Raw genomic sequence first — 19176 nt, forward strand, 5'->3', positions numbered from 1 at the left:
ACAGTTTGTAACAATTTTTGTTCTTTTACATTTGCTGAGGAGGCCTTTACTTCCAACTATGTGGTCAATTTTGGAATAAGTGTGATGTGGTGCTGAGAAGAATGTATAATCTGTTGGTTTGGGGCAGATAGTTCTGTAGATGCCGATTAGGTCCACTTGGCGCAGAGCTGAGTTCAATTCCTGGATATCTTTGTTAACTTTCTCTCTTGTTAATCTGTCTAATGTCTACAGTGGGGTGTTAAAGTCTCCCATTATTATTGTGTGGGAGTCTAAGTCTCCTTGTAGGTCTCTAAGGACTTGCTTTATGAATCTGGGTGCTCCTGTATTGGGTGCATATATATTTAGGATAATTAGCTCTTCTTGTTAAATTGATCCCTTTACCATTATGTAATGGCCTTCTTTGTCTCTTTTGATCTTTCTTGGTTTAAAGTCTGTTTTATCCGAGACTAGGATTGCAACCTCTGCCTTTTTTTTTGTTTTCTATTTGCTTGGTAGATCTTCCTCCATCCCTTTATTTTGAGCCTATGTGTGTCTCTGCATGTGAGATGGGTCTCCTGAATACAGCACACTGATGGGTCTTGATTGTTTATCCAATTTCCAGTCTGTGTCTTTTAATTGGAGCATTTAGTCCATTTACATTTAAGGTTAATATTTTTAGGTGTGAATTTGATCCTGTCATTATGATGTTAGCTGGTTATTTTACTCGTTAGTTGATGCAGTTTCTTCCTAGCATCGATGGTCTTTACAATTTGGCATGTTTTTGCAGTGGCTGGTACCAGTTGTTCCTTTCCATGTTTAGTGCTTCCTTCAGGAGCTCTTTTAGGGCAGGCCTGGTGGTGACAAAATCTCTCAGCATTTGCTTGTCTATAAAGTATTTTATTTCTCCTTCACTTATGAAGCTTAGTTTGGCTGGATATGAAATTCTGGGTCGAAAATTCTTTTCTTTAAGAATGTTGAATATTGACCTCCACTCTCTTCTGGCTTGTAGGGTTTCTGCCGAGAGATCCACTGTTAATGTGATGGGCTTCCCTTTGAGGGTAACCCGACCTTTCTCTCTGGCTGCCCTTAACATTTTTTCCTTCATTTCAACTTTGGTGAATCTGACAATTATGTGTCTTGGAGTTGCTCTTCTCGAGGAGTATCTTTGTGGTGTTCTCTGTATTTCCTGAATCTGAACGTTGGCCTGCCTTGCTAGATTGGGGAAGTTCTCCTGGATAATATCCTGCAGAGTGTTTTCCAACTTGGTTCCATTCTCCCTCTCACTTTCAGGTACACCAATGAGACGGAGATTTGGTCTTTTCACATAGTCCCATATTTCTTGGAGGCTTTGCTCGTTTCTTTTTATTCTTTTTCTCTAAACTTCCCTTCTCGCTTCATTTCATTCATTTCATCTTCCATTGCTGATACCCTTTCTTCCAGTTGATCGCGTCGGCTCCTGAGGCTTCTGCATTCTTCACGTAGTTCTCGAGCCTTGGTTTTCAGCTCCATCAGCTCCTTTAAGCACTTCTCTGTATTGGTTATTCTAGTTATACATTCTTCTAAATTTTTTTCAAAGTTTTCAACTTCTTTGCCTTTGGTTTGAGTGTCCTCCTTCAGCTCAGAGTAATTTGATCATCTGAAGCCTTCTTCTCTCAGCTCATCAAAGTCGTTCTCCATCCAGCTTTGTTCCATTGCTGGTGAGGAGCTGTGTTCCTTTGGAGGGAGAGAGGCGCTCTGAATTTTAGAGTTTCCAGTTTTTCTGCTCTGTTTTCTCCCCATCTTTGTGGTTTTATCTACCTTTGGTCTTTGATGATGGTGATGTACAGATGGGGCTTTTATGTGAATGTCCTTTCTGTTTGTTAGTGTTCCTTCTAACAGTCAGGACCCTCAGCTGCAGGTTGATTGGAGTTTGCTGGAGGTCCACTCCAGACCCTGTTTGCCTGGATATCAGCAGCGGAGGCTGGAGAACAGCAGATATTGCTGAACAGCAAATGTTGCTGCCTGATCGTTCCTCTGGAAGCTTCATCTCAGAGGAATACCCAGCCATGTGAGGTGTCAGTCTGCCCCTGCTGGGGGGTGCCTCCCAGTTAGGCTACTCGAGGGGTCAGGGACCCACTTGAGGAGGCAGTCTGACCATTCTCAGATCTCAAACTCCATGCTGGGAGAACCACTACTCTCTTCAAAGCTGTCAGACAGGGACATTTAAGTCTGCAGAGGTTTCTGCTGCCTTTTGTTCAGCTATGCCCTGTCCCCAGAGGTGGAGTCTACAGAGGCAGGCAGGCCTCCTTGAGCTGTGGTGGGCCACACCCAGTTCGAGCTTCCTGGCCACTTTGTTTACCTACCCAAGCCTCAGCAATGGCAGGTGCCCCTCCCCCAGCCTTACTGCTGCCTTGCAGTTCGATCTCAGACTGCTGTGCTAGCAATGAGCGAGGCTCCGTGGGCATGGGACCCTCCAAGCCAGGCGCAGGATGTAATCTCCTGGTGTGCCGTTTGCTAAGACCATTGGAAAAGCTCAGTATTAGGGTGGGAGTGACCCGATTTTCCAGGTGCCATCTGTCACAGCTTCCCTTGGCTTGAAAAGGGAATTCCCTGACCCCTTGCACTTCCCTGGTGAGGTGATGCCTCGCCCTGTTTTGTCTCATGCCTGGTGGGCTACACCCACTGTCCTGCACCCACTGTCTGACAGGCCCCAGTGAGATGAACTGGGTACCACAGTTGGAAACGCAGAAATCACCCTCTTCTGCATCACTCACGCTGGGAGCTGTAGACTGGAGCTGTTCCTCTTCAGCCATCTTGGAACCGCCTAACCTCTTAAAAAATCTTATCTGGGCCAGGTGCGGTGGCTCACGGCTGTAATCCCAGCACTTTGGGAGGCCAACACAGGTGGATCACCTGAGGTCAGGAGTTTGAGACCAGCTTATCCAACATAGTGAAACCCCGTCTCTACTAAAAATACAAAAAAAATAGCCACAAGTGGTAGCAGACACCTGTAATGTCAGCTACTTGGGAGGCTGAGGCAGGAGACTTGCTTGAACCCAGGAGGTGGAGGTCGCAGTGAGCTGACATCGCACCATTGCACTCCAGCCTGAGTGACAGAGCAAGACTCTGTCTAAAAAAAAAAAGTAGCTATCAATAATTCTATTTGTCATTTTACTGGAGGTCATAGGCCAGGGAAAATGGGCAAAAAATATAATAAAAGGTATAACAATTGAAAAAATCTAATGAAACTTTCATATTTAGAGATATCATTAGAAAATCCAAAAGGATCTGTAGATAAAATATTAAATGTAATAAGTTAATTTAACATAGATACTGGTAGCAAGGTCAAAATATTTTTTATTTATAATATACAGTAGACCTCTCCTTAATTCATGGTTTTGTTTTCCACAGTTTTAGTTACCCATGGTCAATGGCAGTCTGAAAATATTAAATGGGCAATTCCAGAAATAAATAATCTATAAGTTTTCAACTGTGCACCATTCTAAGTAGTATGATGAAATTTCAGACCAGCCTACTTCATCTGGACAAGGATGCAGATCACCCCTTAATTAGCATATCTCCACTGTGTATGCTACCCAACCCTTAGTCACTTAGTAGCTGGCTCAGTTATCAGATCAGCTGTCCTGGCCTCCAGTGCTTGTGTTCAAGTAACCCTTATTTTACTTAGTAACAGCCCCAAAGCACTGAAGTAGTGATGCTTGTAATTCAAATATGCCAAAGAGAAGCCATTAAGTGCTTCCTTTAAATGAAAAGGTGTTAAGTTTTTGACTTAATAAGGAAAGAAATAAAATATGCTGATGTTGCTATGTTCTATAGTAAAAAGGAATCTTCTTTCCATAAAATTGTGATGGGGAAAAGGGAATTGTACAAATTTTACCATCACACCTCAAATTGCAAAGGTTATGATCAGAGTGTGTGGTAAGTGCTTAGTTAAGATCTTAAAAAGCCATCAAATTTGTGGGTGGAGGACATGAACAGAAAGGGGCTCCAATTGGCAGCAATCAGGTTCAGCACTATTTGTGGTTTTGGGCATCCACCGGGAGTCTTGGAATGTATCCTCTGCAATTCAGAAGGGACTACTCATCGGCTACTTTGTATGATTTGACCTACATCTCCTCATTTCCTCCCACCACCACCTGCTTCCTGCCCCTGGTAATCACTGTTTTATTCTCTATTTCTGTGTACTCAACTCTTTTAAGATTCCACATATAAGTGAGATTATGCAATCAATATCTGAGAAAACCTGTGTCTTGATGAGCTTATCAGAAGTGTACATGGTCTTTAAGCCCATAGGAGAGTATGAGTTAGAAGCATCAATTAAAGCTTCGATTTAGAAGTGTGCACATGTTGATTTTTTAATTTGAAACAAATATTGGGACTAGGGATAATCTTTCCCTAGAAGACAGGTTTCATATGTCAAGCAACAATGGTACTAATGCAGAGTGGAAATACAAACCATGCCATAGAGCTGAACAAGCATAGTCACGGTGTAGTATGGAAATGTGTGACATTGCTATGTGGACACTGTGGACACTGCCATGTCCATTTCTGTACTTTTGAAACAGAAAGGAAATATGAAATACTGGATATGATATGTGAGAAAGAATGTAACTTGAAAACCTGGTTAATTTCTAGACCTTTCAAACGATCTCAATTGCTCCACTTTTCAGGGAAAAGACAGTGTATAAAGTAAATTTTTCCCTCAAATATGACATTTGAAGAATTCCAAAATTTTCATTTTGTCTGGCGATTTTCCTAACTAAATTTAAATTTACAGTCATCTTCTTGCAAATGTTGCCAGAAACAAAACGGAGTCACTAAGGAAAAAAAAAAACTGGCAGAGCTAGGGAAGACTATGCAGAAAGGGTTCTCACACTTGTATACCTAATAAGAACAACTACCACGAAAGACTCTGCAAAAACCACAACCTTGAAAAGGCCATCACAACCTTACATGAAAAATGCCTCAAAGACATCTGCCCTGCCAGCAACTGTCTGTTTAACCTCTGACTGGTGTCACCCTTGTTGATATTTGTAGGCAAGGATAATTATTTCAAAACAAATATGTAATCCTCTTAATTTTTTTCTTTAAAAAATTTGCCTTCCTTTACCTCCCTGAGTATGCACATAGTTTACTATTGCATATATATTCCCATTGCAATGCTCTATTCCCAACTAAATATCTTTTTCTTTTAGAGAGCCTCTTTTTCTGTTTGTTATTTAGGTAGACATTCTGCACATATTTGGCAAAAACTTACACGCTGTTGAAACTGAAACCAAGACCTCTTCCTCTATCTTCCATCTCTCAGGCACAACTCAATGTCTAACTCGGTCTTTGGCAACACTAATATTCCTTTCTGGTAACATAATTTTGACTGGATTACTGTTCTCACGTTTTAGGCCTAACTTGTTTAAAAATTTGATGAGTGGCCGGGCGTGGTGGATCATGCCTGTAATCCTGGCACTTTGGGAGGCTGAGGTGGGCAGATCACAAGGTCAGGAAATCAAGACCATCCTGGCCAACATGGTGCAACACCGTCTCTACTAAAAATACAAAAATTAGCTGGGCATAGCGGCACATGCCTATAGTTCCAGCTACTTAGGAGGCTGAGGCAGGAGAATCACTTGAACCCAAGAGGCAGAGGCTGCAGTGAGCCGAGATCATGCCACTGCACTCCAGCCTGGGCAACAGAGCAAGACTCTGTCTCAAGAAAAAAAAAAAGTTTGATGAGTGTGGGGCTAGTGTTGTGATAGTCTCCTGTGCCCTGCCAACTCTTTTGGATTATTTTTTAAAATGAGGAACATTTCAGATTTAGTTTGTATCAATTCAACTTTGGGAGTCTTGCAAGAACTCACTTATTTTAATGGAAAATAGCCCAGGTTGTCTACCAGCTTTTCCTGAGCTCTGTTTTGGGTGTTCTACCCAAAATAAAAAACTTATAAACACAAAAACAGTAATGTTCATGTCTGTGACAGCCAATGTTAAGTCTCTGCTGTTGTCTATGGCTGTTATCCAAAAAGTAGATTCAATTCTGTCATGTATTGGAGTCTGGGAATGTTGTTAAGAGATACATACATTGAAATTCGGAGAGCTGCTCTGTATTTATCAATTAGGCAGTAATAATCTTGGATGAAGGCTAGTCTTATTAATGTTGTGAACCAGTCTTATTAATGTTGTGAACCAGTAGTGTCCCCAGGAATAGAGAACACTACACTACTCACTTTGCATTTTCTTATCCACATAATAGAATTAGTTAGTGATAACCCTCTATACTCGGAATCGATTGCTGCCACATTTCTGCATGATACATAGATCTCTGCAAATATGTGATTTTTTTCCTAAATGGAGAAAATCTAAAAATTCTTCTTAAAATTTTTCATGGGCATACAAGAAGATAGGAGGTGACATCTTAAAACAAGTATCTCTGAAATTTTTGTATAAAAAAAGCAACTTCTTTGCTCTATTATTAATACCACATGTGGTGATATGAAGGCCCAAATGTAGACAGCAGTTATGAGATATTACAAGAGAAGAAAAAAGCTCTGCCGCTTATGGAACCTTATCCAAAAAGTTATCTTTGACTTAGGCTGGAGGTGCACATAGCATAGCTCCTAGAGTTCTGTTTATCTCATGAATATTTGTTACTCAAAACTCCATAGGCCAAGAGCTCCTGAAGAGAAGGTCACACGCTAGCAGCAATTGTCATTTTTTCCCTCAAATATTGCTATAGTATACTTTTGTTTGAATTATAAACTTCAGTCTTTATTATATTTGATTCTGGCATTTTGGTTTGTAGTGCTATAGTACAGGCAATGTTTTAAATGCTTTGCCTTTATGTAAGTGAATATCGGTACACACACATACACATACACACACAGACACAGACACACACACACACTCACAGCCAATTTAGAAGGTGGGGTAAGGAACACCAGACAAAGAGGGCAATATAAGAAAGAGAAGACATTGAAAACATTGGGAAGAGGCAGTAACAGAGTGCCAGAGAAGATAAGGCAGCTGGGAGGGGGAGAAACTAAGTGAGGTGGATAAACTAAAAGCATCCTTCTAGGTTAAAGCAGACTAAAAGCTTAGCAGTTGTTTAATATCACCATCTTATCCTATAGACGTGGGAATAAAGGCTAAGGAAGGAGAAATGAAAATGCAGAATCATATGGGGGCTTTTCCAAGGAGGTATGAAGGAAGCTGAGGACAGGGAGAGCAGCTGGAAGTCAGGGGGTAAGAGAAACTCTAAAAATCAGGGCTTGAGGGAAATAAAAGGTGAGGTAAGAGGCTCAGGGCTGTGGGAGGCACATTTTTCTCTGAAAAGCAGTTTGGATGAGGAAGAGATTTGGCAGTTGGAAGAGAGAAGAAGTCACTACAGGGTACTGAGGAAAAGCTTTGCTGAAATTGGAGATCAAATACCAGCTCTGCCAGTAAGAAGCTGCATCTCCCAGTGAAATGCTGCTGCTGCCATTTCAACTGTTAGCTGTTCTCTTTCCTGGTGGTAACAGTGAACATGGTAAGAGTCACTATGGCAGCTCCCAGCACTGGTGCAGGGGTTTGGATTTTAAAAAGCAAGCAGGGCTTTCCTAGGTGCAATTGGACACTAAGGGTCTGGGTCTTTCTGTCTCCCGCCCTCTTCAACCATTCTGGTGGTTGGGACTAGAACCTGAAGCCTTAAGGCAGTCAAATGTGTCAGACTTCCTGTGTTCTTTAGACTCTAGGTTCTTGTTTTCTAAATCATTTTCATTCCCATTCTTCCTAATTGTCTCCTGCTTCTCTCTTTATCTTCACCATCTTGCTTTTCCACTCTTCACAGCCTTCCAGGGGCCGACCTCCTTTCATGTTATCCAGACCTCGTCCTTTACCAACAGTACCTGGGCACAAACTCAAGGCTCAGGCTGGTTGGATGATTTGCAGATTCATGGCTGGGATAGCGACTCAGGCACTGCCATATTCCTGAAGCCTTGGTCTAAAGGTAACTTTAGTGATAAGGAGGTTGCTGAGTTAGAGGAGATATTCCGAGTCTACATCTTTGGATTCGCTCGAGAAGTACAAGACTTTGCCGGTGATTTCCAGATGAAATGTGAGTCTAGTCCACCGAACTGGGAAGAGTCTCAAGGACTCTCTTTTCTCTCTTTTTTGCAAAGTGTTGCTCTCTCTGATGCTTCTCCCTTCCTTTCTATTTTACCCAACTGCACGCACATGCTTTTCTTGAGTAGTCTCTCACTCCAGCTTCACACCATCACACCTCATATTTCAGATTCTTGCTGCCTCTGCACTCTTCTCTTACTCTCAGACTGTCTTCCACTTTGTAACCAGCTGCTGGTTTGTCTTATGTGAAATTTCTCCTCAAGGGCCCTTACTTCTCCTACCCTGTGCCTGAGTGATCTAACGTGTGGCTTTCTCCCCTAATCCATCTTTTCAATCATCTCCTCCCCGCACCCTCCTCTTGCTGGGAACCTCCACTCACTCTGGAATGCTGCACTCCTGACTGCACCACGCTCTGCCTCACCTCTCCTTTCATACTCACTGTACTCCTTTATCACATACCTTTGTCTTCATGGCATGCACATTTTTCTCAATGCTCTTGTTTCTGAAAATGTCTAAATGTTATCATTAATTTTTAGCTCATCATCATTTTACACCAAATAACTTTATCCCCACCAAAATCTAAAATCCTAGGTTCTTTTCTCATGCCTTTTTTTCTTATTTGTGTTTAATAACTTGCTCTCTGTTTTCCCTCTACATAGACCCCTTTGAGATCCAGGGCATAGCAGGCTGTCAGCTACATTCTGGAGATGCCATAGTAAGCTTCCTGAGGGGAGCTCTAGGAGGACTGGATTTCCTGAGTGTCAAGAATGCTTCATGTGTGCCCTCCCCAGAAGGTGGCAGCAGGGCACAGAAGTTCTGTGCACTAATCATACAATATCAAGGTATCATGGAAACTGTGAGAATTCTCCTCTATGAAACCTGCCCCCGATATCTCTTGGGCGTCCTCAATGCAGGAAAAGCAGATCTGCAAAGACAAGGTTAGTCCTGCTGTTATTTCACTTCCCACCACCTCCTCTAAGATCAAGAGTAGGAAGATATCAAAGGATAGGAGCTTAAATAACAAGTTATTTGGTTCCCAAAGGAGCGAATGGGGTTGCTGTCCAAGCTTGTAGGTTTCTGAGTTCATAACCTCTGAACTCGAGTTATAACATGACACTTTTTCTTCTCCTTCCTGCCTTAGTGAAGCCTGAGGCCTGGCTGTCCAGTGGCCCCAGTCCTGGACCTGGCCGTCTGCAGCTTGTGTGCCATGTCTCAGGATTCTACCCAAAGCCCGTGTGGGTGATGTGGATGCGGGGTGAACAGGAGCAGCAGGGCACTCAGCTAGGGGACATCCTGCCCAATGCTAACTGGACATGGTATCTCCGAGCAACCCTGGATGTGGCAGATGGGGAGGCGGCTGGCCTGTCCTGTCGGGTAAAGCACAGCAGTTTAGAGGGCCAGGACATCATCCTCTACTGGAGTAAGAAATAGCAGGGACCCAGGCTGGAAATGCCAGGAAGTGATCTTCAGGCATAGAGGGAGGCACTGGGGAAGTATAGAGCTTGAGAGATGAAAGAGGGAGAGATTGATTGATTGATTTCCAGGACCCCAATCCCAACAGGAGTAAAAATACATAATCCAAGTTATCAAAAAGGTAGGAATTAAGGACCTGTAAACTGGGTAGAGGGGATCAAAGGATGGGTATATGGCGGCCAGGAATATGAGAGAGGAAGTTGGAAATGACCATACATTGGAAGTAGGTGGGCAAAGGAAGGCCAAGGAATTCTGTGTATAGTATCTGAAGTGACATCCTTTTGTCCTCTCTCAATTGCCAGGAAACCCCACCTCCATTGGCTCAATTGTTTTGGCAATAGTAGTGCCTTCCTTGCTCCTTTTGCTATGCCTTGCATTATGGTATATGAGGCACCGGTGAGTTGTGGGTGGTGGTGTTTTTTTTTTTTTAATATGTCTTTTCTGTTCACCCTTCCACTGTTTTTTACCATTTTATCTATTTAAAAATTGTTTATCCTCAATCTTTTCACCATATCCTTTCCCCAAACTCCCATTCCTTTTATGTGGACTTAAAAACAAATTCTGTTAAAATACACATAACATAAGGTTTACCATCTTTACCATTTTTAAGTGTACAGTTCAGTGTTGTTAAGTGTGTTCACATTGTTGTGCAAGCAATCTTCAAAACTCTTCTGTCTTGCAAGACTGAAACTCTATTCCTATTACACTGCAAGTTCCCATTTCCCCTCTTCTCCAGGCCCTGGTTAGGACAGTTCTGCATTCTGTCTCTATGAATTCTACTACTCTAGGTACCTTATATAAGTGGAATTGTAAAGTATTTGTCTTTTTGTGACTTATTTCATTTAGTGTAATATCCTCATTGTAGCATGTGACAGGGCTTCCTTCCTTTTTTGAAACTGAACAATATTCCACCATATGCGTATAACACATTTTGTTCATCCGTTCGTCTATCTATGGACACTTGGGTTGCTTTCACTTTTAACTATCATGAATAATATTACTATGAGCATGTGTGTACAAACATCTCTTATGTGGAGCTCTTTTGTTCTTCTGTTTTTAACAGGTCATATCAGAATATCCCATGAGCCATCATCATGTCTCCTCTCCCATTCGCAATAAGTACCAAGAAGCCCAAGATATCAGCCCAAAAGTCAATCTTATCATATTTCAAATGATTTTCAAATTTGATGAAATCAGAGTTTTTGTGTATTTTAAAATAAATTATTATTTAAACATCAGCAAAAAAGTACTTAAAACTGTAAATTTATTATGAGACTGTACTAACAGTGTGATTCACCCCGATTTTACACACATTAAAATGTTAGAGAAAATGTGTCTCAAAATAAATGAAATATAATACATATGACTTAATAGTGACTCCCTTTGGCTTCCTAATTTAAAACTTTTCTTTTTCTGCTTCTGGTTAAATATTATTTGTCAAAGAAAACCAAATACAATTATGCCAGAATCACTGTATTTGCAGAGATGCAGAGCCTTTTGGATGTAATTTCTTCTCTGTCTCTGCCTGGATGACTTTCTAGCCCTGAAGGCTCAGCTGAGATGTTTCTTCCTCAGGAAGACTTTCCTAGTGCTATAATAAAAGGAACTATGCAGAGATCCACTTTACACTTTACTCACAGCATTGGAGTTATTTTTGTTTTTCCTCCCCTTCTAAGTTCCTTGAGGACAGTGTTCCCTATTTGTAGATCTCTGGCAAGATCTCTTAGCTGCAAATTCATTTTCTCAGTAAAAACTATCTGAGTTGCTGTAACTGCCAAGTTAAGTGTTTTCTTTCAGAGTCATCTACTTTCTTCCATTTTTTTTTCTTTTTAGTTGATATTGTAGATCCTCCTCATCTTGCTAAAATAGTTTCCACTTAGCCAAAAAATATTATGTTTTCTTTATTTCTGTTCCAAACTCCTTTGGAGAAAACCACCTTTGGCTTACTACAGCTATAGTCTAGCTTTTAAAGGGTCATAGTGAGAGGTGAAGCCAGCTGCACTCCCTGGGTTGAGTGGGGACTCCTATAACTTTTCTGTAGCTAGCAAGAGGTTTGTAAAATGCACCAATCAGTGCTCTGTAAAATAGACCAATCTGCACTCTGTAAAATGGACCAGCCAGCGCTGGTCCATTAATTAATAATTTTATAGGGGCCAAGCATGGTGGCTCACGCCTGTAATCCCAGCACTTTGGGAGGCCGAGGCAGGTGGATCACCTGAGGTCAGGAGTTTGAGACCAGCCTGACCAACATGGCAAAAATCTGTCTCTACTAAAAATACAAAAATTAGCCGGGCATGGTGGTGCATGGCTGTAGTCCCAGCTACTTGGAAGGCTGAGGCAGGAGAATCACTTGAACCCAGCAGGTGGAGGTTGCAGTGAGCCAAGATTGTGCCACTGCACTCCAGCCTGGGTGACAGAGCAAGACCCTGTCTCCAATAACAATAATAATAATAATAATTTTATATTTGCAAAGATAAAGCAGTATAAAAACTATCTTTTGCTCATTAGACAGTTTTGAAAAAATTATCAACTCATGATTAAAATAAATTTTAGATATTGTATCATTTCATCCTTAACTATTTCAGCATGTCTTTCTGTAACATATAGACTTTTTTAACATATAGCTGAAATTACATTATGACATCCCCAAGTAAAAGATTTCTTAATATCATTAAATATATAGTTGTTCAGCATTCAAATTTTGTCCAATTGTCTCATGAATTGTTTTTACAGTTTATTCATTAAATTGGAATAAAAATAAGATTCATGCATTAAAGTTAGTTGATGTTTCATAAACCATTTTTAATCTGTAGGATTCTTCTCTCATTTTTATCCTAGAATTTGTTTTTTAAGAAATTTCATCATTCTTCTTGTAAAATCATCCACAGTTTGGATTTTGCTGATTACATAGCTATAATGTCATTTAACATGCCCCTTTGTTCTCTTTATTTACTATATATAAATAGATTTGTGGGCCGGGCATTGTGGCTCACGCCTGTAATCCCAGCACTTTGGGAGGCCGAGGCGGGCGGATCACGAAGTCAGGTGATCGAGACCATCCTGGCTAACACGGTGAAACCCCATCTCTACTAAAAATACAAAAAAAAATTAGCCAGGCGTGATGTTGGGCGCCTGTAGTCCCAGCTATTCAGGGAGGCTGAGGCAGGAGAATGGCGTGAACCCGGGAAGCGGAGGTTGCAGTGAGCCGAGATCGCGCCACTGCACTCCAGCTTGGGCAACAGAGCAAGACTCTGTCTCAAGAAAAAATAAAAAATAAAAACAAAAAATAAATAAATAGATTTGTGATGTGCTCAGATTCAGGTTTTATTACACTATGTATATCTCACAAGAGGCATATAATGCTTAATGGTCTTCATTCATTACTAGATTAATAGGTCTCAACTCTTACACATTTTACACATGTACAAGTTATATTGAAGGTGGCACAACAGTGTGAATGTACTTCATAACACAGAATTGTACACTTAAAAATGGCAAAATGGTAAATCTTATATATGTGTATTTTACCATAATAAAAAAAGATTGAGATCACCAGAAAAGCTTTTCTTTGTGTGATGGAAATTGTGTGTGTGTGGGTGTGTGTGTGTGTGTGTGTGTATAAAATGTATGTCCAGACAGATAGCTAGATATATCTTAGAAGTAAAAACTAATAAACTAATAATTAAAATATTTATAAACTTCTCTACAATTAAACATGGATTACATATCAACAAAAATTACATCTCTATTTTTAAATGTTTTTCAAAAATGTAGTGAGAAGCGTGGCTTTACAGCTGCATCTATTTATTTATTTATTTAGTATTTTGGCAATTCTCTTTAATGTCTGGCTTAATAAGAAAACAGCTACATTTTCATATCTGCTTTGGCATCCAATCTGATGCAATATCATATACCATGTAGTCTCTGGAGAACAACATACAATCATGAGAAGAATAGAATTAAAAATTTAACCTGGTAGTATTGTTAGGATTTATTGGGAACTATGGACCCTCAGAAAAGGAGTCAGGGACCTCAAAGTGCCCTGGGTCATATCTTATGAATGAATGGCCTAGGGGTGAAAGAAAAATATATTAAACATTCTTCACTTATTACTTAGAATATTCCTAAAGAGACATTATCCTCAGTAACTATCTTATTACCTTGACGGAATCAAGGTAATAAGATCGTTATTCTTTCTATTTATTTGCCAGTTCTCAAGAGAATGAATGCTTTATATGGCACTCTCCACAAGTGATATAAATATAAAAATATTTTTTTGCATAATTGTATACTCACGAATTTCAGCTTAATTGAAATGCTTGGATCTATTATAGTAGTTGTTTTATTGAAGCTCAAATTGTCCTATCTGTGATAATGAGATTCTTTTCAAGTCAGTTCTTCCTGAGCTCCATCAATACACCTCTGTCATCAAGACTCTATTACTTCCTGATGTGGCGAAGTTGCTCAAGGTGCTTGCCGAAACTTCTTGCCCTACACTAGAAATCAGCAAGGATCTCTGGTCCTTGTTAGTGGAAAAAATGTGATATGGAAATTACTGGGTTAATCCTGGTTTCTAGGCCTTCTAAGGGGGAAAACCTAAAAAAAAATTAGCCTGTGCAAATTTTTTTAAGGATAAATATCATCACAAGCTCATATTTATACTTTCACTTCAAATTCAAAACTACGTGTTTAACTCATCAGTCTCACTTCTACTTCTCTTTTCTCCCACACGGAAAATCTTGGTTTCCGATGAATCAATGTAATTGTGTATTCATCTAATCCCACTATATATGTTATAGTCAGAATAGAAATACAAACACTATGTCAGAAAGATGGTGGAATAGGAGGTAACCCACCCATATCCCCCCACTCCAAGAATTATCTACTCATCCACAGACAAAAGTCTCTCTGTAGAAGCCTCAGGAATCAGGGAGTAATCTGTGAAAATTCAGTGGAATCAAGGCCCTAGGTAGGCAGCTTTGGGATTGCAGACAAGCACCTGGATAGCAGACCCACCAATGATACTCCAGGTTTCAAACTTGGAGACATCCTCGTTAACAAAAGGCTTGGCTACACTCCAATTTTGTCTTGAGTCTTGAACCAAAAACATCTACCAATGTGTCTAGGAGGAATCATGCACACTAGTAACTTGGCAGAAAATCTCTTCTGTCCATTAAATGTTGGCAGTGAATCTGAAACTTACCCTGTAATTTGGCTCCAGACCCACTCAGCTGTGATCTGAGTTTATTACTGCTCACACAAGGATACCTAGAGAAAGACTTACCTTATCTCATAGCCAGGCAATTACCCATTTTTCTGAAACTCCTTGGTGGGACCACCAGCCTTTGTCCCAAAGCAGATCCTGAGGGGACCCAGTCTCAGCTCCAGCTCCTCCCACTGCAGTTGGGAAATTCTCTTGTACATACATGTAACTATTGGAGATTGTGTACCCACCTGAGCTACCAGGGAGAGTTGCCAGCATCCATCCCACAGTGGATCCTGAGGTTGCACCGTCTTAGCTCCAGCTCCTCCCATTGTAGTCAGGGAATTCCTCTGCCCATGCAGCAAACTGCTGGGAACTGCATACATCTGCACTACTGAGGTGAGTCTGTCAGCCACCCTCCCACAGCAGATCCTGAGCGGGAACAGTCTCAGAACTATCACCTTTTAATTCAATTGGGGAATTGTCCTAAATGTGCAGGAATCTACCAGGAAATGTGCACCCATCTGAGCCAATGAGACAGGCTCCTGGACTTAGGTCCCTGGCCAGCTTCCTCACACAGCTTGGGCACCCTCCTTGGGTCTTCACCACATCCTTCTACATAAGGGCTCCATGCCAACCTGACAGCCCTCATGAGACTCACAGTGAACCTAGGCTTAGAGTTTCCTCTAGTGCTGAAATGGCTGCAGCAGTCATGGGCTCTGACATTAGGTTTGCTTAAATTCTGGAGAGGCCCAGTGAAGAAAAACAGGCACAAACCAAGCCAGACTGTGAAGACTGAAATAAATACCTTTTTTCAGAGCAAATACATAAATTTACATACACAAGCATCAAGAACAACCAGGGAATTTTGACCTCACCAGACAAAACGTGATGCCAGTGACAAACCCCAAAGTGATGCAGAAGTATTATCTCTCAAGGAATTCAGAATAGCTTGTTAAGGAAGCTTAGTGAATTTCAGTAAAACACAGAGAAAAGCAATTCAGAAATTTACCAGAGAAGTTTAACAGGGACTAAAATAATGAAAAATCTAACAGAAATCCTAGAGCTAAAAGATACAATTAATGAAATAAGAAATGCAATACGAGCATAACAGCAGAATTAATCAAGCAGAAGAAAAAAAATCAGTGAAATCTAAGATAGACTATTTGAAATATGGCCAAAGTGGAAAAAAGAATAAAAGAAAAAAAGAAACAAGTGAAGTTCATGGAGTCTATGGGATACTATTGAAAGAGCAAATACTTGGGTCATTGGAGTTCAACAGGGTACGGGAAAAGACAAAGAAATAGAAGGCTTATTCACAGAAATCATAAAAGAAAATTTTACAATCCTGGAAAAAGATGTAAATGCTCAAGTAAAGGAAGGTCAAAGGCCATCAGTCATATTCAACACAAATGGAACTACCTCAAGACATACCCTTGGACTCTCGAAATAAAAACAGAGCATTCTAAAAGCAGTAATAGAAAAGAAGCAAATAACATATAAGGGAATGTTGATATGCCTGGCAGCAGACTTTTCAGCAGAAACCTTGCAGGCCAAAAAGTGTAGGGCAATATATTCAGAATGCTGAAAGAAAAAGATTGCCAACCAAGAATAAAGTAACTGGAAGGAGAGAGAAATGAAGGAGAGATAAAGGCTCTTCCAGACAAACAAAAGCCAAGTAAATGCAACACCATCATATCTGTCTTACAAGAAATAACAAAGGAAGTTCTTTAACTTGAAAGAAAAAAAATGCTAATGTGTAACAAGAAAATATCAAAAGGTATAAAACTCACTGGTAAAGGTAAGTATACAGGCCAGGCATGGTAGCTCATGGCTGTAACCCCACCACTTTAGAAAGCTGAGGCAAGTGGATTGATAAACCCAGGGATTTGAGTTCAGCCTGGGCAACATGGCAAAACCGCATCTTACGAAAAAAAAAAAAAAAAAAAAAAAAAAAACAGAAAAAAAATAAATAGCCAGCCATGGTGGCTTGTGTCTGTAGTCCCAGCTATTCAAGAGGCTGAAATAGGGTAATTCCTTGAGCCTAGGAGGCAGAGATTGCAGTGAGCCAAGATTGAGTCACTGCACTCCATCCTGGGTGATAGAATAAGACCCTGCCTTTAAATAAATGAATAAATGTAGGAATACAGATAAATTTGGGATATCTAATATTGTAATTATGGTATGTAAACCACTTATAACTTTAGTATGAATACTAAAATACAAAGCTCTGAAAAATGATAACTAAAATACTTTATTAAAAGATAAACCATACAAAAGATGTAAATTGGGACATGAAAAATCCAAATACTTGAGAAGAAAGGAGTTAGAGTGTACAATATTTTTGTTTCCTTTCTTTTCTGATTAAAATTAAGTTCCTATTAGCTTAAAATAACTTGTTAAAAATGGACACAGGGTGGGGAGCAACACACACTGGGGCCTGAGTGTGGTGGATGAGAGGAGGGAGAAGATCAGGAAGAATAGCTAATGGATGCTGGGGTTAATACCTGGGTAATGGGATGATCTGTGCAGTAAACCACCATGGCACAGGTTTTCCTATGTAATAAGCCTGCACATCCTGCACATGTACCCCTGGACTTAAAATAAAAGTAGGAAATTTAAAATAAAATAAAACAACTCGATATAAACAAAATGTGTATTTCAAAGCCTCATGATAACCACAAAGTAAAAACCTATAATAGATACACTAAAGATAAACAGCAGTGAATCAAAACATAATAATGGAGAATATCACTTAACCACAAAAGGATATAGCAAGAGTGGTAGAAAAGAAGGAAGGATCTACAAAATAACTAGGAAAGAAGTAACAAAATGTCAGTAGTACCTCCTTACCTAATGGTAGTTACCTTGAATGTAAATGGATTAAATTTTCCTATTAAACAACATAAAGTAGCTAAATTGATTTTTTTTAAAGACTCAACTATATGCTGCCTATAAGAGCCTCACTTTACGCAGAACACAAATAGACTGAAAGTGAAGGGATAGAAAAAGATATCCCGTGCAAATGGAGAGCAAAAATGGAGCAGAAGTAGCTATACTTATATCAGACATAATAGACTTTAAGCCAAAAAAACTGTAAAAAAAAAAAAAACAAATATGCTAATTACAAACTGATACAAGGGTAAATACAGAAAGAGAATATAACAATTATAAATATGCATGTACCCAACAATTGAACATACAAATATATAAAGCAAATGTTAATAGGCCTAAAGGGAGAGATAGCGTACAATACAATAATAGTATAAGACTTGAACATCTTATCTTCAGTGATAAACAGATCATCCAGACAGAATATCAATGAAAAATGAGAGTTAAACTGAACTCCTGACCAAATGAACCTAACAGAGGTTTAAAGAACATTCTATCCAGTAGTTGCAGAATATACTTTCTTCTCCACAGTACATGGAACATTCTCCAGGATATATCTTATGTTAAGCTGCAATAAAAGTCTTAACATATTAAAAAATTAAAAATGAAAAAATGTTTTTTCCAACAATAATGGTATAGAACTAGAAATCAATAAGAGGAGGAACTTTCGAAACTACAAATACATGGAAATTAGACAACATACAGCTGAACAACCAGTGGTTCAGTGAAAAAAATCAAAAAGAAAATTTCAATATTTCTGGAAAAAATGGAAATGGGAACACAACACACAAAAGCCTATGGAGGGGTAGGAGCCAAGATGGCCGAATAGGAACAGCTCCAGTCTACAGCTCCCACAGTGAGCGACGCAGAAGATGGCTGATTTCTGCATTTCCATCTGAAGTACCGGGTTCATCTCACTAGGGAGTGCCAGACAGTGGACGCAGGTCAGTGGGTGTGCGCACCGTGCATGAGCCGAAGCAGGGCGAGGCATTGCCTCACTCGGGAAGTGCAAGGGGTCAGGGAGTTCCCTTTCCTAGTCAAACAAAGGGGTAACGGACTGCACTTGGAAAATCGGCTCACTCCCACCCGAATACTGGGCTTTTCTGAAGGGTTTAAAAAACGGCACACCATGAGACTATATCCTGCACCTGGCTCAGAGGGTCCTACGCCATGGAGTCTCACTGATTCCTGGCACAGCAGTCTGAGATTAAACTGCAAGGCGGCAACAAGGCTGGGGGAGGGGCGCCCACCATTGCCCAGGCTTGCTTAAACAAAGCAGCCAGGAAGCTCCAACTGGGTGGAGTCCACCACAGCTCAAGGAGGCCTGCCTGCCTCTGTAGGCTCCACCTCTGGGGGCAGGGCACAGACAAACAAAAAGACAGCAGTAACCTCTGCAGACTTAAATGTCCCTGTCTGACAGCTTTGAAGAGAGCAGTGGTTCTCCCAGCACGCAGCTGGGGTTCTGAGAATGAGCAGACTGCCTCCTCAAGTGGGTCCCTGACCCCTTACCCCCCAGCAGCCTAACTGGGAGGTGC

At 40.4% G+C, this 19176-nt stretch overlaps 1 protein-coding gene across 1 annotated transcript; it reads left to right on the forward strand.

The window, feature by feature from the left end:
- Nucleotides 1-7008: 7008 nt before the first annotated feature.
- On the forward strand, nt 7009-12804 carry CD1B (CD1b molecule). Its single transcript, XM_004027024.5, has 6 exons — nt 7009-7498; nt 7799-8065; nt 8733-9011; nt 9215-9493; nt 9849-9942; nt 10610-12804. Exons 1-6 carry the CDS (start codon nt 7438-7440, stop codon nt 10629-10631), a joined length of 1002 nt encoding a protein of 333 aa, XP_004027073.4. The 5' UTR covers nt 7009-7437; the 3' UTR covers nt 10632-12804.
- The last annotated feature ends 6372 nt before the right edge of the window (nt 12805-19176 follow it).

This window comes from Gorilla gorilla, chromosome 1, assembly GCF_029281585.2.
Source record: "Gorilla gorilla gorilla isolate KB3781 chromosome 1, NHGRI_mGorGor1-v2.1_pri, whole genome shotgun sequence".
Classification (NCBI taxonomy): Eukaryota; Metazoa; Chordata; class Mammalia; order Primates; family Hominidae; genus Gorilla; species Gorilla gorilla.